The 27,442-nt window shown below is 37.0% G+C and overlaps 1 protein-coding gene across 1 annotated transcript; it reads left to right on the top strand.

Annotated features, from left to right (window-relative positions):
* The first annotated feature begins 376 nt into the window (after positions 1-376).
* snta1 (syntrophin, alpha 1) lies at positions 377-26,442 on the top strand. The gene is made up of 7 exons (XM_017304598.1): positions 377-561; positions 20,121-20,316; positions 20,600-20,789; positions 22,287-22,417; positions 23,184-23,380; positions 23,939-24,126; positions 25,262-26,442. Exons 1-7 carry the CDS (start codon positions 393-395, stop codon positions 25,352-25,354), a joined length of 1,164 nt encoding a protein of 387 aa, XP_017160087.1. The 5' UTR covers positions 377-392; the 3' UTR covers positions 25,355-26,442.
* The last annotated feature ends 1,000 nt before the right edge of the window (positions 26,443-27,442 follow it).

The raw sequence follows: 27,442 nt of genomic DNA, 5'->3' as shown, positions 1-27,442 counted from the left end.
CTGCTGAGATTAGTACATTGGGAGTAATTGCTTCTAAATGTCTGTCTTTGTGTGCTTTTAACCGCAGTTCACGTACATACCCTTAATTTAGAGGCTTAAATATGAGGAGGACAGCAGTCAGAGTAATAGTGGTTGTGGGATGGGGCTTAATTTAGAATTTCAGCTTCTAACTTGGCACTCATGATCCTTGTTTTGTGACTTAACAACTAAGCCCTCTGACATTTTGTCACCTTCACTTTTAATCGCGTAATATGAAAGGGTTCTGTTCAAGTTTTTATTAGTTGCACTGTGCCAAAGTTAATGTGCAGTTACTCGAAGTATTCCTGGATTATTTTCAAAATGAAGTAACAATATGTTCTCTCTTCTCTCACACAGGTGGAAAGGAAAACAAAATGCCCATCCTCATTTCAAAAATTTTTAAAGGCCTTGCAGCTGACCAGACAGAGGCGCTTTACGTCGGGGATGCCATATTGTCTGTCAATGGTTTTGACTTACGAGAGGCCACGCACGACGAGGCTGTGCAGGCGCTAAAAAAAACTGGCAAAGAAGTCATCCTTGAAGGTAACATATTTTTCATTCGCAGAGAAAAACRTAAAAAAARKYYTTKRMYYYKSYTYYTTTTTTGCTTTGCCACTTCTTTCACTTTGAAGCATACTGAGAAGAGACAAGAGTACTCTGAAATAACTGCAACACATTTTTGAGTAGGGCCTTATCCATCAGAAAACTGAATTTTCAGAGACGATTTTTTTTGTCATTTTTAGAAAGATCCCCATATTATTCTTTCCACTTAATTGAAAGACCAAAGTACACTTCTRTGGTCTTAAAACACCTCCAATCTCAAAAAGCTTTTCCTGTCAGAATAACTACCTGATGAAAAGCAGTGACTACATGACCAGAACACCAGAAGTCTACTTTGGTTACTTATATAGCCCATAGCTTCAACCTGCAGGGTCAAGTAATCTAGATTTATTCTAAATGAAGGCCACAAGAGATTTTCCACTGCATGTAAAATGTCCCGACCCTTATCTGGAACATTATTACTCATTCTTAATACATTTTCCAGCTCCATCTCTTTACCTTCTAAAAAAAATCTGCAACAAGGGTCCAGAAGTATATYAGTGGCAGTCAGAATCTGAATGCATGGCACCTAAACGATTAGCTAAGATTTATTGAAGTCCAAGCAGTTCCTCACAACTCGCATATTGCGTACAGTCATTACGGTAGCAATAAATGTGCAATTTATACAGTCCTACAGTGTAGTGATGTCAGTCTAGTTCAACTCAGTATCTAAGAATGGAGAGCTATCAGTTTACCATGTCACAGCGTTTTCAGTAGGTGAACTTTTATTGTGGGCCAGCATTAGTGTGCAGACAAGACACAGTTAGAGCTCCTGTCAGCGGAAATCAGTGGAAATCCTCCTACGTTACATGTTCACAGTCAGGCAGAAAAGTGTTGATATCAGACGTCTCAGCTGGTACTGCTCTCTGATCCGTAGTGTCAGGAATCATTTCATGGGTTCCCCCCCCCCTCCCCCGGAGGACCTGATAGTGGAGTGAAGAGAGAAAAGAAGCTTGGAGGCTAACTGAGGTCTTTTTTTCTCTTCTTTTTTGATGTGTTGACATGTCTGTCTGACCTGGAGATGACAGGTTTACCTGATGCCTATCAGTAAACTGAGATTTGGGTGGATTTTATTTTWTWTTTTTTTKGYATAGTATAAGAATTACAGAAATAACATTTCTTTACTTTATACCTTGTAGGTGTATGACCTTTCCAAGGGCAACTTTGAAGATTTGGTTACTATTTTATCTCTACCAGACAATCACAAAAATATGTATAAATACCGATGAGAAAAAGTTCAGATTCAGTGTTCTACTTTGCTCTTTGGCATTTTATCAAGATTTTCTGAATCTAACTCATTCTTGGCATGGCTGCAGTGTTAAAGGTCAGATCTTTTTTTATGTGTCCAGCAACAAACAACTACTACTGCTGCCCTCAAGGCAATTGTCAGTGTTGTGTGAAATTCCGAACACAGACGGCCTTGACTGAGTTGAAGGTGAAACTTCTTCCATCACATTAAAATATCTGGGAAGTGTGGACAGTAGCACTTAAACATGTCTGATAAGTGCTTTCAGGAAGATAAATTTAGCCTGGCTGGTTTGGCGCTTTTGGCAGGCGACAAAAAATGCAATMAACATATATTAATTCAACTTTTACAGCAATTCATGCAGTGGAAAGAAGTTGAGCTCTCTGACTGTCTCATGTTTTGTGAATTGTGATATTTTCCTAGTAGATGTTTCATTCTGTCACCGTGTTACATTCATAGGGTCTGAGCTGTCTGTTTGCATCACTTTGAAATATTGCAGGGAGATATTTTGTGAGGTTTCAGGTTTCCCAACTCCACATATGTGACACAGCTGGAAGTAGTTTAACCATTGTGCACTATTGAGTTTTTCTAAATCATGTGATTTCAATGTGCCTCGTGGTTGCTTAGCAGCCAGAAGAGCAGGGAAAGGGCAGTGCTGACCAGCTCTCAGGTGTAATGTGAATGTTTGTGAACTTTTTTTTACCATTTACATTTGTTTTGGTTCGAAAGGAAAACAGCGAGCATCCCTTTTGACCTTAATGTCACACCTTCTATCAAAATGGAGATGGAATAATCAATGTGTGTGTAAGAGAGGGGACATTGGAGGGTCAGATAAATATAACAGACCAAATGAAACCATAAAAACACAGCTGCCTCCATTTCCTCCCAGCAATATTTACTGCCCTACTCTGTGTGTGCCTGTGTGTGTGTGGTTATATGTGACTGTGAGAACACATGTTCTGTGTCCATGCTATGTTTGTGTGCATTTGCTTCTTGGTCAACGTTTTGTCTTTATTAAACTTTTTCTTCAGTTGATAAAAACTATAGGGAGAACAGCTTCACATCTCACAATTTTTCATCTAACCTATTGAGGAGTTCGTGTAATCGGTTCGCCAGCCATGACAAAACTTGTTTGTCTTGTGCACACACTTAAATCCACAGTAATAGAGCAATAAAACTATGCATGTGTCCATATATGCATGAAATGCATAGAAGGGAGCTCTAGAATGCTTGTTGTACAGTGTCCATAGGAAATATTCACCTCCTTGTATATTTTACCCTTTTTGCTGTTTTTACACATCAGTGATGATAAACAAAATTTGGATTTTGTGACTTTGGCTTTTTTAAAGTGATATAGAAATCTAGCCAATTTGTGCTAGTAGCTTCACAATTAGTGAAATAGACATAACCTAATTGCAGTAAGTGTGTCTTAAGTAATTGCAGTACAAAGACATGGGTGTCTGCAAGTAATCAGTACTGCTAGCTACTATTACAACATGAAGACAGAAGAAACCTCCAAGAAAATCAGAGAAAATGTTATTGAAAAGTATATGTTAGGGGATGGATCTCTAMGGCACTGAACATTCCCAGGAGGGAAATATACAAAAAAAAAAGAGGACCGGAAGACTGTAGTAAGTGTGAATGTCAGGGTCAAAGTTGAGTTTTCCTATGCACTTTTTAATGTTTGTCCTTGATTGAGGACCATGTGTCCCATCATTCCACCTTCTGGAACACAATATGTTGTAGCACATGAATAATTTAGCTTTCTCTTGCCAAATTAATGAACAAAATGAAGGGCACCTACTTAGTAAAGTGACCTTAGATATTATAACAAATCTAAAAGGACAGCCAGGAAGAAAATGGGACAAGTCATGCCAAATTTTATTTTCCTCTCTAAATCATTGGCATTTTCCATGCTTGTTGTGCTGCTGAGTCAGAGATCAAGTCGAGAAAGCATCAGAACTGAGTCAGCACAAACAATGACTTTTTCATAAGTTTGATCGTAGCACCTTGAAAAAATATTCATATTACTTGAAACGTTTCACATTTTATCATGTWAAAACAAACTTAATTGCACACTYTGTGTACTGCAATRCAAAGTAGTGMATAATTGATAATTGAACACATTGTGTTCATTTTTATGCCTTGTCTAGTGATGGTCAGTATTAGTTTTCCACCACTGTTGTGACCCAGCTCAGCCAGAGTGAATGAGAAATAGTGCTTATTAATGGTTTAACAGTATTTGACAGTAAAGAGGTTTTTTGTTTACTTCTCTTTACAAATCACACATTGACCTCGATGTTATTGCTGGGCTTAGAATCGTATTAGCACATGGTGCAGATATTATCCTAAATKCAATGCTCTTCACMGAAGAATTTATATGAACCTTTGGAGAAACATAATTCAGAGTTTGTCTATACAACTACGAGGTTTGCACAAGAGAGAGCAATTGGTAAGCTGTGAGAAAGAGATAGTTTCCCCTTATAAGACCTTTGTGGACTTTTCTGGTACATGCTGTCATGTTCATTAAATTCCTTGTGTTCAGGCTCTGTGCACACACACACACACACGCACGCACAGGGGCACTCACACGCACGCACACGCACTCACACGCACTCACACGCATACACACACATACACACACAAGGATTAGCTAGATTTAGCTAAGGAAACTCTTTAGCCACAGTGTTCCTCTTGCTTAGCATATTTGGGGAGGGAGTGATTTGTAAKATACATGTACACAATGTCACCTTTAAATAGTAAAATTGCCAAAAAGGGGTTTGTTCCAAAATTGACTGTAATTTTTTGAAAAACACTGATTTAAAGAAAAAGAAAAATTTCAAGGCTGAAGTCAGCTGTGCCTTAAAGCTAAAGGTAGCTTATTATCTCAAGGATTYTCAGTCTTTAACATACAGCCAACATATTAAAGATTGTTATTTTTTCAGTTGACAATTTTTAGAGGTATAGATTCAACTGTAGCAGTTATTCCAGTAACCAAAGATATTTTTGTTGGGTTCAACCTCTGTCACGTCATCTGCAGATGTTCTATTTAAATTGTGCTCTCAGTATGATCAATTTGTGAATCATTAAATTGCATCTCTTAACATGAAATCTCTGTTGACATAAAATATGCGAATTTATATTTAATATCATATTAAATATAATCGTCAATCATCCCTAGAATAGTAACATTGAGTTGAAACCAACCAAATGTGAGCACTTTTTACAAGTTAGAGCACCCTTCAAGAGTCTTAAGGGCAACACACATTAGTTTTGTCAGATACACCTTAAGAAATGTATAACCTTTTAGTTTTCTATCAAAAAAAACAAAAAAAAAACACTGTATCCGTCTGGAAGACCAGGCACTGAGCAATCCTTTTTGAACCTCTTCCACTAAGAAGAGTTCACTCTCCTATTAAACCTCTCTGAGGCTGGAATCCGCCATMATGTCCTGGGTTGGCGCATTTCAGCTCGACTTGTCCAATGTGTGTTAGAGGCACCAGTTGATGTGAATTAATTGAAAATATGCTCTGTGGCACCCATGATGTTCGCTCCCCATCTGTAGTGAGATTGCATTTAAATGGGTTCACTTGTGTTGGTCTGGGATGCTTTGTCAGCTAACCAGTAAGGCATATTCTGCCTCTCTGCCTTACATACAGTTTCATGTCTTCATCTAATTCCTTACCTGGCTCTATTATGAAAACTAGTGCCTCTATAACAGTTGAAGTGGGATTTTGTGTAATGTGTTGTGTACGATAATTGAATAAATGCACAATGGTATTGATTCGTGATCCTTTATCTAATAAAAGTGAAGGCCTTCTCTATCAAGGTAGGGATTGTTTATCCTGGCAGAGTAAAATAGAAAGCAGCATGACGAATCCATTATATCTACTTTAAAATTAACCATGAAAATAAACATTTAAAAATACAGAAATTTAAATAATAAAYCTTTGTTTCTGTAAGAGAAGAACAACTAAATATTTCTGGCAGCTTCAGAGTGCTGGCAGAGTGTGAATTCCTTTTTTACTTTGAGGACCAGAACTCCTATTTGTTATCTACAAATCAGGCTCTTCAAGGACCTGTGTGAATAAAGCCCTTAAAAAGAAGATACATACTTTAGAGTCTTTTGAAAGAAAGGCCAGCAGAGAGATATATTCTCACCCTGTCTTCCTGTACTGATTCAAATATGGTTAAGTGAGTGATTCATGGAATGTAATGAATTCAGGGAGCCGAGTTTGAAGCTACAGACAGGGACACGTACGGTATGCTGCTGGATAMGTTTGTAAGTATTCATTTTTTTGTCAAAAGTTAATTTTATTTATTTATTTTTTAATTATTTTTCTTACCGCAGCAACATATACCTCACTCCTGCTATCTGTTCACACATATCTGTAAAAAAGATATGTATGTTAACATATTCGGTTGCACATTCATTTTCACTCACATTTTGCTTCATGTTGTGGTTCAAATTCAGAGGATTTCTGTTTGTCTGACCTGCCAGAGAAATAGTGAATACAGCACAAGTGAGATTTTTTTAATTTACAGTTTTTGACTGAAAACTCTCAGGTGGTTGTTTTGTTTTTTTGTTTTTTTTGTTTTTTAGATCTGCAGAGTATGTGTTTGTGTAAATTAGTTTATCTGTTGATCTGGTGGGTGGAGGTAGAAGCAGCATCGCCCTGATGTTTGAAATTATATTCCCAGATGCCCTGTAGTTTCTTTATCTCTTGCTGCTGGTAGGTTCAGGAATGCAAACCTTATTCTGTACATTTTCTTCAAAAGAATGCGTGATTTAATCAAGTCTGATAGCCTTTCTTGTTAAAGACTGTTTTGGAAGACTCCAGATACAGGCAGGAGAGGCAAGCTGATTGCAGAACAGTAAAACAACTTCAATAATTTCTTGGTGTAAAAGAAAAATTTGACAAAAACAAAATAAAACTAAACAGCACATGCCACAACCATAATGACATAATGTAACTTATATGAAAGACACCATGTGTAGTACAGTGGCTTACAAAAGCATTTAGACGTCTTGACCTTTTTTCCACTTTGTGAAAAGATGATGTTGGTTTGTTTTCTAGACTGATAATGAGTAAAGAATCTTAAAAGTATGGCATTCATAAAACCTTACTGTATCGATACTTTGTAGATCCAGCTTTTTCTGCATTCATGGCAGAAAGTCTTTAGGTGCATGTCTGTCTGCTGTGCACATTAGTTTCTTTTCCCTTTTTTTCTTTACAAAATGGCTCAAGGTCACATTATTGGAGTGCATCTGTGAAGATTTATCTTTAACTCTTGCCACAGATTTCAACTTGATTTATATCTGGACCTTGTCTCGGCCAATGATATACTTTGATCTAAACTCTTCTTTTTGTAGTTCTGCCTGTTGTGTAGTTTTGTCTGGTTAAAAGGTAAACCTAAGCTCCATTTTTTAAAAATTGATAACAGGTTATTTTCCAGGTTTCCTGTTACTAACTCTGTCCACTGACATTTCAACTCTGCCCAGTTTCCTCGTTCTTGCGCCAGAATTTCATTCCCATAACATGATGGGGCCACCACCATGCTGTATTGTTGGAATGCTGTTCTTAGGATGATCTCCAGTGTCCACTTTTGTTGCAGGGGTAGTGAAAGCTAAATTATTTGTCTCAACTAAGCAGAGTGCCCTCTATATTGCTTGATTAAAATTGCAAAAATGACTTACAGCTTTTCACAATTACTTTTTTCATGGCATTGTTTGAGTTGGCAAGTTTGCAATTGTGCTATATTCTTTGCATTTCCAGATGCAAAGAATATGCAGATACTTAAATGTCTTAACAACTTAATTCCTGACCTTTGTGCAGACAATAAACTGCACACATTTCAATGTTTACCTGTCGGGTGACTTTAAAAGACTTTTGGTAATACTGGATATTTATTATCATCATAGTAAATGCAGCTGAATACAAATACCTGCAATGTTCTTGTTTATAGAACATTTGAATGTATTGTTTTGCTCCCTCTTCATAATTTTGTATTGGCCTAAATTGATCTATTACACAAACTTTAAATRAAATAGACCGAAGTTTGTGGTTGTAAAGTGAATAAATTAGAAAAAGTTCAAGAGTTATGAAAATTTTAGCAAGGAGCTTTAGTGTTAAGGTTGAATCTTGGAAAGCCATAAAGGACTAGTTGGTAAATAAATGCAGTAAAACTGAGTAAATTGTATGTTTTTAAAATTATTTCCTTTGTGGATAAGGAAGCAAAATGATCATGTATGAACCCAGTCAGTGCTGAAAACAAGACCTTCTACATAATTGCTCTGTGTAAGCTCTGCCTTTTGCATTAAAATAACAGTATGACTGCTGTCCTGTGGAAAAGCTGAACCAGATTCATGCATGTATTTTATATGAAATTAGTCTTTCTGGCTCTTCCATTTGTGACAATATAATTATTACCTTTAAAACTCTCCTCAATCCTCTCTCAGAAGAGAGATTAAAGTTTGTGTGTGTGTGCGGGCAGGGGTGCATGTGTGTGTGCGTGTACGTAATTTAAGGTGTATTGTAGTCTTTTTTGTAGAAGTGCCTGTAGACCAGTCCAGTGAAACAACTGGCTTGAATTCATTTTGAACAATCCAAATTTTATTATACTTGTCATGATTATGTTTAAAGAACTGAATGAGCTTTAATTTTTTTTATGAATTACATTTTTATGAATTCATTGATATGTAATGTGGCCATGGAAAGACCATCAAAACYCACAAAAAAATTTAATTACAAATTGTCAGCCTTGTAAAGCATTAGGGAAACTTGTGTTATAAAAAACTTGTGATGATTATTTGATGCGGGACATTTCCACTATAATCTGTGTGGCATCAGAATATATCGGGATCTCTTTAATTTTGTATAGGTAAATCGTATTATAGACTTTAATATGTGACTGTTGCCTGGATACAATATRGTGTGTGCTTTTAAAAATCAATCTGACAATTTCCTAAAAGTAATTTTCACCTGTCATGATGGCCATCTAGTCTAGTCTAGACTCATTTTCTTGGTGGAAACTTCTATTTTCTCTGTCAAATTATTTAAATATATTTAAATAAATGTCATTTAAATAAATATATGAAGCTGTGTTKGTTGTGTTAAAATTGATGGAATCATGCCAGGGGAACGTGTTTTGTTTCAAGTATACTGACAGTGTTTATTACTCCTTCAGGAATATTTAAGGGTATTTTTTAAATGATCTTTTGCATGTTTTTTTGTTTAAAATATGGTTTGATGTGACAAGAGCAATAACTAAAGGAATCCCTGCTGTGAAATTTTCCACCTTATGCACACAAAGCTTCGTTTCTTTATTTTTGTAGAACAACAAACTCAGTGTGCTCATATTCAGCTGCGGAGCAATTAACCCATAAAATACCACAGCTTATTAAATCACAATTTTCCCCTCGGGCCATTCTACAGTGTCTGGCTGTTTGTTATCTTAATAAGGCCCCAACTCAACTCCTCTGCCCCAATGCTGGGCCTCTGATAGACTGGTGGCCGAAGCTTACTTTCACTCTGACTCACATTCAACTCAGCTGTCTCAGTATTCTGCAGCACCATGTGCAAACACTGGAGATAGAAGGCAGCTTTCTTTTGCTGCACCTTTTTCAAACTTTACTTTTTAACTGGTTAACTGTTCACCTTTTCTTCTATACAATTTAAAGTTGACATGGGAATGATGTTCCTAATTTGCAATCGGCATTACTTCTTTTGTGTCGCACTGAAAAACACTTACAAATGTACAAAAGGAGAATAGTTTTTCTATAATTTCGGAACCAAATGGAAACAGAACGCTGCAAAGTAAAATGAAACTGTCTGAAGCTGAATCTTCTCTTTTTTTTCACTCTGTTCTTGTCTTCTGCCAGATCCTGTCCAAGTTTCCTTCATTTTCACTTTGTTGAATTAGGATAATTAACTCTCCTGACACTCTATGCAAACTAATCAAATATCTGCTTTGGCACTATATGAATTAGCTTAAAAGTCTGATTCACTGGTCTCTGCCCTCTTTCTCTCTCACACACCACACCCCCACAATGCCCCCCAACGACTCCCCTCCCAAAGGTTGGCATTTATCCCCGATTCTAATTAGTTGGTCTGCAGGATTGATGTATGATGTTCTTATCTAAATCAGACAAAAAAGGGGAAATCTCCACTGGATGACTGGCAGAAAGACACCCAAAGAGATATATATTCATAAGAAAAACAAAGGGGATACCTACAGCTGGCATATGCCCAAATGCCCAAAACAGAGAAGCAGCATTAATTGAGTTATTTACAGATTTTGAAAGTGTGGATTCCAAGCTTTCTAATGATGCCAAACAAATAGAAAAACAAAGATGAAGAAGATATGTTCATTTGAATGCTAAGATTCTGCAAACAAGCTTTGTGAAAAAAACAGTCTTCAAAGGTTGTCCCCTTACCTGATGAGCTCCCTGGGGATCTTAACAAAGGCTGCTCATTTACATTATTTACCCCAGTCCCCAGTTTTAACTGTGAGCAAGTAGGATTGAGAATTTGGCAGATAAAAGCAACCATTTGTCTRGTGTGTCTTGTTTTAGATATATACATTTYTTAGAAGTTTCAGCATTTGTCCCATTTTCCAAYAAWGGTGTGAGCTTCTGTCTTGTGAACCTTTGTCATGGACTCATCTGTGAACCCTAAACTTTAGTGGAACTAAACCACGCCTTAATAAATACACAACCCGACTCGATAAGCAGAAGACAATTATATATGCAATATTCTAGACTTCTTTTTTTCAGGTTAAAGAAAGTCCAATGTAAATAATTATTTTATTTTAGGTGTTACAGTCACCAGATGCTCACCCACCTGGTCAATGTCATATCATATCATTAGAGCCACAGCAGTGCAGAGATCTGTGTGCCTGTGTCTGGTATGTTATGTGTCCTAATTGTGTTTTAAAAACAATAAAACAGCTCAGATTTCATCTGAAAACAAGCTGAATTCAAATACAGAGTTTACTGTTTTAAAATTTCTCAAACTGACATTCAAAGCATGGGTTGGTTTCTTTATAACTTCAACTAGTAATYTGCCAACAAACAGCAGTCGCTATTTTCTCAGAAGTTAGTCGGTATTCATCCTTACTCTAYATTTTCGCTGTGGCGACTTGTTCCTGGTTTTGCAGTTTCACATCACAAATATTCAGTGAACCCRGTAAAASGGTTGACTTAGCACAACATACGTAGATGTTTCAACACAGTGSAATAAGAACCAATAATAGTTTCATTTCTTGCATTGCCAATAAAGGTGATTCTGTTTGCATTTACACTGAGTTCTGCTGATTAAAATAGTCATATACCACTATAGGCTACAGTTTTTAAGTAATCAAAATGGCTTTTTGTTCCGCATTCCATAATATTTTATGAAATAAGCCATGGCCATTTTGTTTTAATGGTTGTGTGTTGTGMTTGARCTCTAAAAGTAGCTGCAACAAAAGTAGGTTAATACTGAAGGTGTCAGATTAATTAAATATCCAGGTTGCATCAGACTTTCTCAGCAAACAAACATTCATATTTACACACTTAAATGCTTTTTGTTACTGGCTTTCAATCTGTCCAATACAAAGCAAAAAATGATCAAAATATATGTTTATAATTGCTAGGCTTACAAAGTTAATATATAGATGCTGTTTTTTCTACTGACCTCAGTTGACAACAAGTATTCTCTTGTTTTATACAGTTATTTATGTTCTTGTTTTGGCCCCAGACATCTTGCCTTAGCGATGTGACATTGGGTCATTCTGTTCCTGACATACATTACAGAGCCAACAACATGTTTCTGAGGTCATTGGCTGGACTTTGAAATTCCATCCACTCCCACAGTAACCAGTGGTGGGAGCAGGAACGGCTGGTGTTCATCTTTATTGCACTGGCTGTTGTACAAGAASCCAGCACCTCTTTTTGACCATAGAAATAAGAAATGTGTAAAAAGAAATAGTCCAACAAGTTCATGTTTTTCTGGTTAAGTAGCAAAGGGCTTAAAGACTGCAGGGATTATGCAGCCAATGAAGAACAGTACAACCTTGAGATTGAAAAAAAGATTTGTTTTGGTTTACAAAATGTTGCATAGCCTTAATAGCTGTAATAGTACTGAATATGAACATGTTTTAGGAATTTTGGCTTAAGGTTTTTAGTGGTTTTAGTCTATTTGGTAATTGGTGTTGCTGATTGGGGACTGACTGCAAAATTATGGATTTTGGTACAAGTCAATATGTTTAACTGCATTAGAAAAAATATATGTATTTTTGGTTGTTCAACAGAAACCAAACTTTTAAAATGAACCAAGCTACAAAAAACATCTGGTAGTTCGGTGTATTGTTTTTAAACTTACATTGCTAGATAAACATCTTTATAATGTTTTTGATGTTAGCTGTAATAGTGGAGAACGGAGCAGGAAAAGATTAGTAACATACCTTGCATAGGAAGGCAAGAAACTCCTTGACTCTCACACAGTACAAAAGTAGTTTCATTGGCTGGCAGATAAGAAGCTAAGTAATAACAGTTCCATCTCAGCTAATTTTAGCTCTGTATTGAATGTGTCACCACTGGTATTCACTGCAACATTTCTGGCTGAGTTTGGTTGGGTATTCTGCATGCCTGCTTTTTCCATCTTAGTTTTCACGTTCTGATTTAATATATACAGTATAATTCTTTTCCAGTCTTAATTTTTTCGGTGATTTACATTACCTTAATCTTGGAATCATTGCATTTCTCTGTTTCTTTTTGAGTATAATAGGTCTTTGCTCAAAGTTTTTGCATATGACCATAGTTAATGCATATCATGTAGAATTTCTACAACTCAAGGAATTTTTTTTTAGTTTAATACCAAACACTTGATAGAAATAAATGTCACCTTACATCTTTTACAAATATTCGATATGTTCACTTGTTTCTTCTGCTGTGTTTTTACCATCAATTTAAGAACTAATGACAACTGTGACAGCATTTAGCGTCCACTGACTCAGTTTAAGATCACATTTTTAATGGCCTCTTGAGAGTCAAGCTTGCCTGATGAAAATTTGGCCATCTGCACCTGCCTACCATTGTCTGTCAAGACACTCTACAGAAATTCACTGCTCTGAATGCTTGTGTCTACTACAGTTTAAGTACTGCCACTTAGGCTTACTGCAGCTCTCATTGTAAAATGTAACAGCTACAGAGAATATCTACTGAATCCAGAGCTTCTATTCCAACTACATAGTTTGACTATTTGTGTTATTTGAAGTTTTTTTTTTTAAGATTTGTGCAATTTTGCAATGCAGCGAATACTCAGTATTTGTGGGGATTAGGGTCAACAGCCTTCCACGAATAGCTAAATCCTCCAAATACCTGAGACCCCCCCTAAAATTGCTTATGCCTAATTTATTTGTTCAAACACCAAACATACCTTAATGCAATAATACACAAAGTGGACAGTTTGTGTATTAAAGGAACTGAAAACTTGTATTGAGGGAACTGGAAAATTGTTCCTTCCTATGAGGCTAAATTGAAAACTCTGAGTGATAAACTGTGGTTCGCCTGAGTCAAAAATTATTTCAGTTTGGTTGACAAAGATGTTTAAGTAGCTCATATTAAAACAAGTGGATAAGGATGGAAACTTTGGGTAACTTGTTGTAGCAAAGGTTTTTATAGACTACTTGAATTATGTTAATTTCTCTTGTTTGCAGCGACTAAAAATACACACAAAAATTGTTCTACATGTGTTTGCAGCAAAGACTAAGATATTTGCAGACCTTTCACTTCACGGTTGGTGGTTAAAAAGCTAACAATATGCTTATTGAAGTTGACCCTGAAAGTTTGACAGGACTTTGCTCCATCTCTTCACTTAGAATACATTTTTTTTGTATATTTTATTTTAGGTCCAAAGCAAAGCTGCTATTTTAGGCTACAGTCTGGACTCTGGCTTGGTCTGCCCAAATTTTTGAGAGTGTTTTCACAAACCACTTTTCATGGCAGCTGGTTTGTGCTCTTTTTAGAATGCATAGGTTTCTGGAAACCCTTGTGTCAGTTTTCTCTTCTGTTTTTTATTCTTCTTCATTGCTTGTATTTCTCTGTGGTAAATGAATTTTGCCAACTTTTTAAACATAGCAAAACATTGTTGCACCTAGTTGTAATGCTTACAACTATGTGCATGTGAGACTTGTGAAATACTTTTCGATCGTATGCTTTACTGTAAAAAACATCATGAAACATTTTTTTTTTGGGGTGGTGAAGATTTGTCAAAGAAACAAATCTGCCTTTTTTTATGCATCTGTTTATTGAGAAGCTAATGCCTCAATTATGTAAAAAAAAAAAAACGTTGCTGTTGAATTAGCAGCTTTTTGTTAAAATCTTGTTTAAAGAGGCCATTAAAAAAGAAAAAATGGGAAATCTAGTTTATCCACTCCATGTTGTACACTGCTGCAGTTGTTATTGGCCAGGAGCAGGCCACACTCAGAAGCCCTATCAATATACAAATAGGACAATGCTCAGACTTATTCCAAAGGTYAGTGTAGAGGGTTACTATGTTTTTGGACTGTGAGTGCACAAAGTTTACAGATACATGCATATGGAGAAGGTGCAAATTCCACGCAGAAAAACCCAGTTTCAAATTGAAGACCTTTTTTGGTGCAGCTGCAGCACAACGGGTTTGCTTAGGGAGATGAATACAAATGCAGAGCACACTTTTTTGATTTATTTTTGTAAAAAAAGATTTAGTTGTGATTGTGTGAGTGAATTATTGTTTGTCCTATGTTAACCTGCRATGGACGGGCAAAATGTTCAGGGTGTACCTCTCCCGGCTCAATGACCAAAGAAGTTCCATCTTCATTTAATCAGATCTGAGGATGTAGGATTGATGTCTCCAGTGGAAGTACACTGTCACAAACTGATAGGTGGTGATGATTGTGATAATCTTTTGTGATATATTCAACTTTCGGCAAAKATTTAAGCAATCCAATTTCTTTTTGTCATTCTTATTTCCATATTTTTGCCTAGTGCAATGAGATTGAGTAGATAAATATTGAATGACCTCAGTGCAGAAACAAGAAGCAGTTGCCTTTCTCATGGTACAAACATAAGGGTGCTGGCACAGGAACTAATGGACAGAAGCTCATTTCCATGAAGTATTATGTATGCAAGTTGACAGCTACTTCAAAAAGTGTTGACATTAGTTGCTGGCTGCTTGATACATGCTCSCAGTCTACTCTTGCCTTATTAGTAGGAATTTGTCTAGAGATGCCTTTTTCTATTTAAAATGTTTTTGTTTTTTTTGCTTCTCTGTTTTGTGTTTTTATGAATCATGTAAATAATTAATAACAATTCGAGATCATGAAAATAATAATAAAAAAAATAATTATTATTTAAGTGCAAAATGATGACAAGGAAAATACTCATAAAGACCTGCACATTATTTTTACACTATGCTGGATATTAAAGTATAATTTGCAAACTTTTACTGTTGTATGCTTTGAGAAACCTATTCGTTTAACAAAACACTGAAAGGAGGAGTTTCAAAATTGAAAAATCACAATTTTATATGAATTTTATGTTGCAAGAAGGTTTTTGATTTAAAAAATCCTTTAAAATCAGCGAGACAGGAAATTATTCCACAACCAAAGGAGGAAAGGGAATAATCTTTTTAAATTATTCTTTGTGCATTTTAGTGGAAGTAATGTTTTTTTTTCTTTTCTTCCTTTTTTATAACATAATTCTCAGCTGTGAGTGGGTAGACAGAAACTAAGATCAGCGACAGAATGAGCATCTGGAACATTATTATTAAGGAATAATAGATTCAGACTCAATGATACTGAGCATTGTCTGAGGAGGAGTTACTGTCAGTTACAGTTTTTTCTCCTCAGTCTATTCCTTATATCATCAGATATGTGTTGCAGTCTCTGAATTCCTATGATCAGTTTTAAAAAGATTTTTGGGTAAGTTCTTACTTGTCAGTGACAAGTTGTCACTTTAAGATTAGTAAACTTTAAGTCATTTTTGAGATTTTGTGCTAGTTAAGTTGATATGTCACTCCATTCAGAAGGAGTTGATGTGACTGGACTTGAATGTTAATATACATTTACAAACTTTTTTCTAAGATAATTGCCAAAATACATTATTTATTCATTCGTAGAGCAGATCTAAAAATACAGTTGCTGTACAACTGAAATATAATCAGCTGCAGCACAATGAAATAAAGGTAACTGGATTATCAGTGAAACATAAAGAGTTTTAAAAGAAAAAGAAAAAAAAAACATAATACAATTTATTGAACCAGAATATCACAATCAAACAGAGCAGAAAGACTGTTTAAAACGATTCAGAAATTATGAGCAATTCATAATCACATTTCACAACCCAACATTTCTATAGATAATTTTGGAACTGAGGAGGTTTATTTTTCAATATAATAGTCACAGCACACAGCTGAACAAATAAATTAGACATAGTTAGGCATCAGACTGTGACATAAACCTTAAAGCAAAAACTAGCCATGCCTATTCTTGCTGAATTGCACTGATCAACTCTTCCCACAGTTTTTCCATCTCATTGTAATTCACAGTCATTTATTTGTGCAGTACATTGTTTGAGCAGCCAGTGGGAAGAATACCTTCGATGAGTTACATGAAAGCAAGTCTAAAACCGAGAATGAACACAATTATCCTCCCAAACTGCTGAGGTGGGCTAATTGACTTACAGCAGTAGGTGAAATGAAAGCTGTTTGGATTATGCAAAAAGCCATTTTCCCACTGCATTGTTGATTCAAGATCCAGATCGTTTAACGTTGAATACCTGCTTATTCCAGAAGTAACATAGTGACACTTGCAATTTGTTACTCCACAAATCTGCCAACACCACACATCATAGCTAAATTTAGGGTGATATCAAACATAACCACATAATGATGTCTAAGTCAAAGAGATGGGTCCTTTTAAAAATTGCTAACAAAATTGTTTGAGATTTWAAAAAAAAGAGAGATACAGTACACTGATTAACAAATGGATGTATAACTGGCTTGGGGGCTGTCACACACTCTATTTAAACACAGGAAGCCCCCTTCTGTCTGCTCTTGTCCAGTGCTGTGACTCCTCTGCTTGCCCTCTGGCTGCTTGCCTCTTGTACTGTGAACGGAGAGCACTTCACACTTCCCCAGTGAAACCAGAGCCTTACCTTCAGCCTCCTGACTTGCCATGTCCTTTGGGCTATTTTTACTCAAGCAGAGGCTACAATTGCTGAACCCATACCACAGCCTGCTGAGCCGGAGCTGCACTGTGGTGGTGGTGGTGGTGTGTAGGTGTATCTGCATGGGTGTATGGCTGAACTAATTGTAACAAAATGTGTCTATAGAATTGCTTCTAAACTGAATTTGCTTGTACTTAATTATAAAAAATATATATACATTACAAGGATTTAGTTTATGGTTTTGGTGATCATGAGATATAGTCTCGTGAGAAACATAAAATACCTACGAATTAAAGATTTTAAAGGACGTTGAAGCATTTTTCAAATTATGAGGGTAGTCATATATTATGTATGTAGGTCAATTAAATTACTCACATTGACTAAACAACATGCGTCCAGMAATTGACTGATCAGTCAGTCAATTGATCTCTCAATTGAGAGATCAACAATTGAGAGAGAAATTGACTGATCAGTCAATTTATTAATACCAACAACATAATTGTTGGTATTAATGAACATAGTTAAGTGAAAATCTTGAATCAGCTAAAAGGTCACATGGGATGAGGATTCATCATTATTTGCCTCTGATCAGGTGGTCACAAAACTGTAACAACTTTTAGGTATAAGGCATGATTGAAACCTGTGGTCTCATGAAATCTATTTGCAGAATGTCAAGATGACCTGAAAGGGGATTTAGGTTGAGGACCAAGACCATCCTGCGCTGCCCCTCTAATCACTTGGCAAGCTATTAGAGCTGGTTCAGCCATGTGTCACACTTTGTACTGGGGTTCTTTATCTCACCCTCCTGAAATTCATCCATATTCATCTTATTTCCTCACCAAACCACCTCTTTTTTACTGCTGTTTTATTCCAACCATCTCATTAATTGATTTTTACAAACCTTTTCATCCTATTCATTCTACACATCTCTCCTTTATGGCCTCTTTTCTGCTGCTTGTASCCAAACCACAAGTGACAATTAAATTTGTTTTAACAACACTCAGTTCTTTCAATAGTCTTCTCTTGTTCCCTATAATGTCCATTGTGTGTATTATTTGCAATTCGTACTTTTCTGTCTTCCACGGCACCATCTCAAGGGGTTTTCCATGTCATTTGCTGACTGTGTCAGTTATTCAGCTGGACTCACATTGTTGTGGTGTGGTCCMTGCTAGTGAAATCAGATTAAGTCAATGAACGGCTGTGTCTGTTCTCAAAGGGTAATTGATTGTTCAGCTGTGGAGCACAAGCAAGAGGATAAAATCACAAAACAAAGTCAAACCGACAGTGGGGTGTTAAAAAGTGTCCTACTATGCAGGTACCTGCAGTGTGAAGTGTATARTGCTGTGAGAAAATATTTTCTCCATTTAAAGTTTTCTTATTTTTYGTCATAAATACRCGTTTGATATTTTTAAACAGATTTTAATATTGACAATAATAATGAACTTCACTGTACACGAATGTGGAAATTTGCCTTTGGCTTCATATGGTGGTTGAAAACACTCACAATATGTGATMAAAAGGATTGCTACAAAATCATAAAGTTTCAAACAGACAACAGTTTCAGATTGCAATAATGGTCAACAGTTGAGTAGCATTATTGCACTTTGGAAAAAATTGGTTTTATAAATGATCTTGGTTGCATTTACTGCCCTGTTTTGCTTTCTAGAGGAAAGCTTTAAAAAAAATTCCCCAAATACAGGGGTGACTTAATTAACCCACAGTTTGTTGGGTCTTTTCATTTGTCTGCCATTTATATACATCACCCAGCAGATAGGCCAGTAGAACCTGAGTAAATACAAAAGGACTTTTAAAAACAGGTTATCTGATTAACTTTGATACCATGTGAAAAAGCAGTTCCTGTTAATTTATGAATTATTTTATCATGATTACTGAACATCTAAAATCTTGCAGTGTTCATGATTTCACAATAAACTGGCCTTGGATGGTTCCAAAGCAAGAGTTACTGCCTTGGAACCACATATGCTATGCAGACTAACGAGGCAACAGCGGACTTTATGGAAGGTGTGTGTCACAAAAAAAATAAATAAAAAAAAAATAAAATAAAATATGTATATGGTTATGGTTGTATTGGGCTGCTTTGCTGCTTCAGGATGTCCAGCAGAAAGTCCTGAGGGAGATTATCCTGTTGGAAAACAATCTATGGAGGCAGCAGGGCAAAACCTCCTCCACATCTCTGTTTGTCAACCTAAAGCAGGATTACTCAACCCCAGTCTTTACTTCAGCACACCTGAATTAAATAAGTAGAACTTAACTGAATACTGAGGAGTTAATCAAGCYATTTAATTCAGGTGTGTTGGACCAGGGACACATCTAAAAGTTGCTGGACACCAGGCCTTGAGGATTGGTGTTGATTGGTGTTGACTTAAAGCATTAAATGAGGCCATAAGATGCAAAAAAAAAAAAACAGAAGACATTTGTCAGCCATCAAAGACTTACTGTCAGCACKCTATAGCGAACATAGATCTGTATTTCCCCCTATGTTTGCTATGGTTTTCTCTGCTTTGGTTTTCCCATATGGATTTTAGCTTAACTGAATCTAAAGAGGTGTGAAGTGACTGCAGCCTTTTGGCACCTGTCCACTGGAGTGAATAATCTTAGGTGTAGAGTGTTGAGATCCTTGTTATTGCTCCTGTCCCTATGGTCCATGACTTCCCCAAAGGAACCAGCTGTGCTGCTTGGTGACCCATGGCATTGTGCTGGTGTGCAACTAAAGTGGATTACATACCCTTTATGCTTCCAGCTGGTGCTCAAGGAATGTCCTCCTTCCAGAATTATAAGAAGTAGAAAATTAAGATAAAACCATCTACTTTTCATTAAGTTTAAGTTGTTTTTACAAAAGAAGCTGCAATGAGACTGTTATGAGTGGTCAAAAATGAGCTTAGAGACTATTTAATACTGCTCCTAAGTGTGGTACTTTTTAGTTTGTAACAAACCTGAAGGATCCGTTTTTGGGGGAAAAAAAAAAAAAACTTTATCGTTTCTTTTTGCGGCCCTTCATCTTGCTCACTACCCAATTCTCCCTTCTCTGCTTTGACTCTTTTACAGTGAAATACATCAAGGAAATGTCTGCATTTTTTAAAAGCTCTGGTTCCCCTGGAGCAAACCACCCTTGGGATTCTCCCCCCTCTACGCCTCAGAGGAGCAAAGAGGTCTTCCCCGCCGAGGTGAAAGAGCCTCGCATCATCCCACTGAAGATGTGCCAGGTGTCACGGAAAGAGTGCCCCCCAGACACAGAGAACAGGTACTACATGTTAAACATCTATCAGTTAAATGTCATGTTTAATTCAGTTAATATAGTTCTCAGAACCAAGCTGTGGCTGACTGACAAGTTACAAATTACTTTGAAGGATTATCGCAAAAGGGATTTTTGTTTTATGTCTTACTTTGATATTCTCTTTAATATGTGAAACTTCCTCTTCAGCCTGAAGCTTTGCTCTCTTTGAAGTTTTTCTTGTTTTTTTAACAGACCCTTTTTTYCCATTTTCTTTCCTCCCTCCCCCGCCTCCTTTAATCACACTTGCCAGGTATTTCGAGGTGATTTCATCCAACAGAAAGAACTCAATGTTCCTACGGGCAAAAGACCCAGCCATGGCTCAGTCGTGGTACAATGCCATCCAAGCTGCTGCTGCCAGAATTTTACCGCAAGTGAAGGAGGAGATGAAGAGCATGCAACCTGGCATGGATGTCAAACATTTGGGCTGGCTTACAGAGCAGGTATGGAAGGATACTGGGGTACATGGGGAAAACAGTCAAAGGACTTGCTCTTCTTTTCTAAATATTTTAATTGTATTTGTTTTGTACTCAGTTACCTTTTTTACTCTCTAGTTCCAGTTTTCTCAATATACTTGTTGGTTGTGGAAAACTCTTAGATTCTCCACATTTGAGTCAAGCTACCGTGTTTCCCCGATAGTAAGACACCCCCGATTGTAAGACGTATCGGGAGTTTCAGGGGGTCGGCTAATATAAGCCGTACCCCGAAAGTCTTACTTTCGGGGAAACACGGGGGTATTGCCGCCTCCCTCTCACCTAGCTGCGCGCCGCCTCCTGCCCACGTCCGCACCGTCCCCCTCTCCATACGTCACCGCGCCGTCCCCTGCACTTGTCACTGCCGCCTCCTGCTTAAAATACGGTAATACAATACTGTTCAGGTTGTTAATAAATGTTCATTTTATGGTTAAAACAAAAAATTCGACAATTTTTTTCCAATATAAGACATACCCCGAAAGTAAGACATAGTGGGGCTTTTGGGGATAAAAAGAAAGTAAGACACTGTCTTACTTTCGGGGAAACACAGTAGCAAAAACAAGAGTTTAAGACTTATCTTAAGGTCTTAAATTATAAGATATAGTAAGTCTTAAACTTTAAGATAAGTTCAAAAATTTCAAAAACTTGATGTTTTCATCAAAAGGCATTAATACAGTGCCTTCGAAGAGTAATTAAATTCCTTCAGGTTATTCACAATAATGTAAATAATGAAATGTCCCTCAGCTCTGATACTGAAACGCCATTCACATGTGGTAAAGACAAAACTAGTTACATAACCAGATTAGCAGTGTTTAAAAAAAAAACAGCTTGTTGATGGCATCATTTGCCATTTAAAGAGTTTATTGAGGCGGTTGGTTCACCCAGAGCTCCTCCACGACCTCACACCCCTGCAGCTGATCAAAATAGATCTGATAGAAAAGAACTTGGTGTCCCCAGATAGTGTGAACTTAACCTTCGGTGCTGAATCTGCCATCCAAGTCATTTTGATGCACCGTTTTTTCACAGAGATGCGTATCTGTTGGGTTGCCTGCACAATTAACCAGAATATGTGTTTTAAAATTAACTTTTGTAATTTAGTAGTAATGCCACTACCGCAACCAATATTCACTACAGCAATTAATAGCAGAAGATATTTTAATTTAAAAACAGATGCAGCCCTTAGTTTCCACAGCCCCGCAAATCTGCAAAATATTTTGTCATTTTTTAATCAGATGCCTGTCTTGGATTAAACYCTTCCTTTCTGGGTGTGACTTGGAAACGGTGTTTCGTGAGTTAGAAATGTCACACAGATCAACATCTGCAACCAAGTTCTGTGATGTTTAAAAAAAATAGAAGGTATAAAAGTGGTTTTAAAAGGTGTTCAGTTTAACTTAAGGATTGCTGTATGTACTCTGAAAGAGTGATGGGCATTTAATTTCAGTCTGATATAAATGTCTGTGTGTGCAGATGTCCCAGGGTCCAGAGAAACCTCTTTTTGCAGTGTTGACAGAGAAGGACCTGCTTCTGTATTCCTCCTTTCCTGAGAGCAAAGAGAGCTTAAGGAATCCCTCCAAGAGTCACACCCTCATCACAACCAGGTTAAAAATCGAATTTCTTTACATCAGAGGTGCCCAGAGTGCATTATGGGGGCTACTTGGGACTCTTGGTTCAAATGTGGTGCCCTTACGCAGATGTTTGGTGGAGATGGAGACATCTTTTTAATTCACAGGGTGAAATTTCAATTTTTTATTTAAGCACATATTTAAATAGAAAATGCTTGGTCCATCGGACTGTTTGTCTTTTATTAACCACATGTCTTTCATTTTAATGACATAGTAAATGGAGCCACAGACATCCAGCAGCTTTTACTCAACAGCAGATTTGGGTACACTAATTGGGTGCAGCAGAGCCAAGACCACTATCCCATTCAATTTTAGAGAATAGAGCTGTTTTTTCATGTTTCAGATCTTCAATAATTTCCCCTTAACTTGCTGATTTTGACTCATGTGGCAGAAACCTTAGAATTATCTTCTCTTCACACCAAATCCTCACTTTTCAAGCTTTGTGCCTCGCCCTGATCAGTTTGTTTTTTTTTCTCCACTGGTTTGTGAGCTCCTGCTCACACTTTCCATAACTGAACCAATGAACAGTTTGTGTCATAACTTCCATAGCTTTAGTTGGAAAACATTAGTCCTCATAGGAGCAATGAGTCATGTATGTTTCCCCACTCTCTCTGCTGTGGATTCCGCACCTTGTTTTCCACGTACGTAGCAGTTCCATCTTTAGCCACAGCCTATCCTATAATTCCTAATTACAATCTTTTCAGCCTCATCCCGGTGATATTTTCTTCTTTTTTCCCCAAAGGCTGGTCCACTCTGGTCCTGGAAAGAGTTCCTCTCTATTGGACTCTGAGTTGTCATTCGGCTTGCGTTCAGGCACCAAGCAGGGCGTAGAGACTCATGTGTTCAGAGTGGACACTGCCAAGGAGCTGTCCACGTGGACTCATCTGTTGGTCGAGGGTTGCCACAACGCTGCAGAACTCATCAAGGAGGTCACAGCAGGTAAAAAGATCCAAAATACCATATACACCAGAACTATCTGTTTTTATAGTTGCCAAGTAAAGAGCAGTAGCTGGTCTCTTCTAAAGTAAAAGTATAACACTGCTGTGGGTTTGAAATTCATTGATTTGGTTCTTACATTAACATATCACAGTTAAATTATATTTCTTACTTTGTTAAGGTTTCATAAAGCATCCTCGCTGCTCTAGTCTAAGTATGATACTGACTTATTGAACGGTGCCCTAATGCACACTCAGCACATAGCATTCCTTCACCAGACGGAGTGGTATCATTACACTGCCATCTGGTGGTAACATTAGGTGGTACAGAAAGCCTTAAGATATGGATTTTGAATTAATCTGTAAATTCGTGTTTACATCAGGTAAAATTTAGAGAAATTCTGATTTCATGGGAGTAAAAAGCTTGAATGCTTCTTTTGTCATGTCAGCATATTAAGGCGTCACAGTCAAAAAGGACTACTGGAAAGATTTATATCTCTGTCCAGTATTAACATTCCCTCGACTTGGTCAGACTTTAAACCATCTTTTTGTGTGTGTGCAGCCTGTAGTTGGAATGGAAAAGAGTGCATGCTGGGAGTGCACATCGACGACGGCTTCACGCTATTCACAGATGAAATGGGCGTCAGGAAAAATATTCTCCTCCAGCAGCCTTTCGAGCGCCTCCGAATGTCCTCAGATGATGGAGTCCGTATGATGTTCCTCGACTTTGGMGGCCCGGAGGCTGAAATTGTAAGAAACACTTTATAGGTTGTGTTAAATAATTACTAACAAAAAAATGTTCTGTGTGTGGGAGGATATACTGAATGTGTCGAACATGAAAGCAGGACTGTGATTGGGGACAGTCTGCTGAATTGATTAACACAGACATGGAAAAGTTGTGCATGTCAAAGGAATTGTCCTTYTRTGTGCAAGGAAGCAACAAGGTTAATTAAAAAAAAACATACCAGAAGAGAGATTTTTTTTTTTTTAAATATATCTGGAAATTAATCATAATCACTCAGAAAAATATGTCAGGTCTTGGTCAGTTCTCCAACTAATGTATTAACAAACATTTAGGATACATATATAGGAAGAAACATGTTACTTGATTAAAAATATCTACAATCAGAGTAACAACTAAAAGTTTTAACGCTGTTTACAAGGATTAAAGTTTGTCTTTGCTCAGTCAGCAGAGATTCAAAAGAAGATCAAATATTTCCAAACTCTCAACAAACTGCACCAAAGAGCATGTTGGAGTCATCAAGTCACCATCACAACTATAAGATCTGTTCTATATCTAGAGGCCTTGTCACCAGTCCATCAGAGAAACACACATACAACCATGTACACACACACACACACACACACACACACGCACACACACACACACCCCTACACACACACACAGACCATTTGGAGAGCTCAATTAATCTAACAGTCATGTGTTTGGACTGTGGAAGGAAGCTATGTAACTTAGAGAGAACCCACTCCAGGGTGGTGTTTCAAACCAGGGCCTCCTGGCTCCAGTGCTACCAAGTGCACCACTGTGCAGCCACATCAACACAGAAATAGTCATCGGAAAAACAGAGGAGATAGTTAAAAAGAAACAAGCAAAAGAGAAGACCCAAGATTCTGGACRATCCAGAGAGGTTGCTGACTACTTAGACTTTTAACTTGCTTTTACCAGGGGTACAATTACAACGGAGAGATCATAAATTAAGTTTAGAGGTGACTTTAAACATACATTTTTTTGTTTTTTGGTACCAAGGTCATCATGTAGTAGATGGATAAAGGATCAGTGTTAACCATTGTATTTTATGAAGTCCTATAAACAGCTATCGATATACAAACATCCTGATTCATTCTCATTTCTCTCTGCTCTTAGAAACTGGACCTTCGCTGCTGCCCAAAGACCTTAGTGTTCATCATCCACTCTTTCCTTTCTGCTAAGGTCAAGCGACTTGGCCTCCTGGCATGATAAAGGCCAGCTATCCATAACATCAAAATAGGAATATTCAGTGAAACACACACCAGCCCCAGAAGACCTTCAACAAAAGAGCCGGGGAAGTGAAGCTGATAGGCTCATTTTTCAGCCGTTTAAAAGCCTTATCGTTTTTGGTCAGGCTCTCTCATCTTTTTTTTAAAAAAAAAAGAAAAAAATGAAGAGAAAACTTGAACACTGATGGACTTTTTTTTTTTTTTGTAGTTAGATAAAAGATGTTTTTACAGATACTTAAGGTCAACAATCATTTAAGGGGTCTGTATCTGTCAAAGCTGTCTAAGTAGGCCAGGCCACTTCATGATGGGAAACTGTAAGAATGTGACAGCCTGTTTCTTAATGTTTTTAAGCTTACAGCCGCAACCATTTTTTTCTTTAGTTTGATTTTATGAGTCACARCAGGCTTTTGTCACAAGCATCTTTTCATCTTTCAATCTCTGCTTCATGAACATCTTGATTGATGTCGGACAAACATTYTTTTCAGTATCAGAGGAGTGACAGATTGACGTGGCTGATTGTAACATGATCAATAGCCKGTGCTGAACAGAGAGCAGCTAAACCGACATGCTGTTTGCTCAAAGTTTTTCATCAACCTATTGGATTTAGTTGTTTTTTTTTAGCAATGTGCTATGGCCTATCAAAAGATTATAATGTTACAAGCTGAAAATATAATGCCTTTTTTTAAAATAAAAGAGATTGCAACCTTTAATCCCAGTGGTTAAAAAAAAAACAATCTAATATTAACGCCACAGTAACTTTTATTTATATTCAGGAAAGACAGATTTTACATCACATATTCAAAATTTATTTTATTAGTTTGAATTAMAAATATAAAAATGTGTTTACATCCTAAAGTGTGTGATTATTTTATTCATCAATGTTAAGTCTTTTTTGTAGTTTGGGGCCTTCTCTAATATCAAATATCTAAACACTAAACCCACATATAGTAATATATGTTCTAAAACCTGTTTGCTCAAGAAAATTAATGTATTGTATATTATTTAAACAAAGGTGTGCCTTGCAAGGTTGTTTGTATATAAACATGTAATAAACTTTGTTAACTTTTATTTATCGATGCATTTGCCTTTGTAAAGGGCCTCTCTACTCTTTTTGTAGATTCTTACAAAATAAYTCTTACTTGCTGACTCTCGTATTTTCTCTCATTACATCCACAATCTTCAAATGTGTTTTATTTGGATTTTATCGAACCATCACACATTAGCACATAACTGTGAAGTGGAAGAAAAATGGTGTAAAGTGTGTTTTTTGGGGGGTTGGGGTTTRWGTTTCCAAAACWTTTCAACTGACTTAWAGTMTGCTAGATTTTTTCTACAAAGCAACTCAAGCTTAATCAGACTGGATGGAGACCTTCTAGGAATRTCARTTTTCTAATGTCCCTATAACTKTTCTCCTAGATTTAGGTCTRGACTATGACTGGGCCTTTCCAACCAGTCATTATGCTTTGATGTGAGCCTTTCTTTTGCGGTTCTTACTGTATGTKTAGGGTCATTATTCTGCCAGAAGGTAAATCTCCGCTAAAGTCTCAAGTCTTTTGCAGCTTCATACACGGTTTCTTTCACTGTATTTTTGCTCCATTTTTCATACCATTAACTCTAAAATATATGCCCTGATCCTGCCACCACCATGTTGGTTGTTTCAGGGTGATATGCTGTGTTTCAACATGCAGTGTTCTGCATTCAGGCCAAAAAGACATTATCACATAAAATCCCCTAAGATACACTGAACTTTGTGGTTCCATTATGCCAAAATGTGAAGATGAAGGGTATGAAAACATTTCAAAGGTACTATAGAAGTGAGTTTTTACATCAAAATATTTCAATCAGGTTCTTCGGTGGTGCTTCAAGCAGCAGATCTTGATGCCTGCTGTCTTTATTTAATAGTCCCAGTTGGTGCTCCGTTCATTTCATTAAAGTCCAGACAGATCTGTAGAATGGACAGAGCACAGCAATGATGACTGTGATGATGTGATGCTTAAGTCAGCAGGGATGGTAATTGGAGCAGTTAGACCTGCTGCTAGCCAGTGTAAAAAGGAGCAAACAAAGACTA

The sequence above is a fragment of the Poecilia reticulata genome, linkage group LG5 (genome assembly GCF_000633615.1).
Source record: "Poecilia reticulata strain Guanapo linkage group LG5, Guppy_female_1.0+MT, whole genome shotgun sequence".
NCBI classification, from domain to species: Eukaryota; Metazoa; Chordata; class Actinopteri; order Cyprinodontiformes; family Poeciliidae; genus Poecilia; species Poecilia reticulata.
The sequence above is the reverse complement of the archived record's forward strand: the minus strand, read 5'-3'. Positions and strand labels throughout refer to the sequence as shown.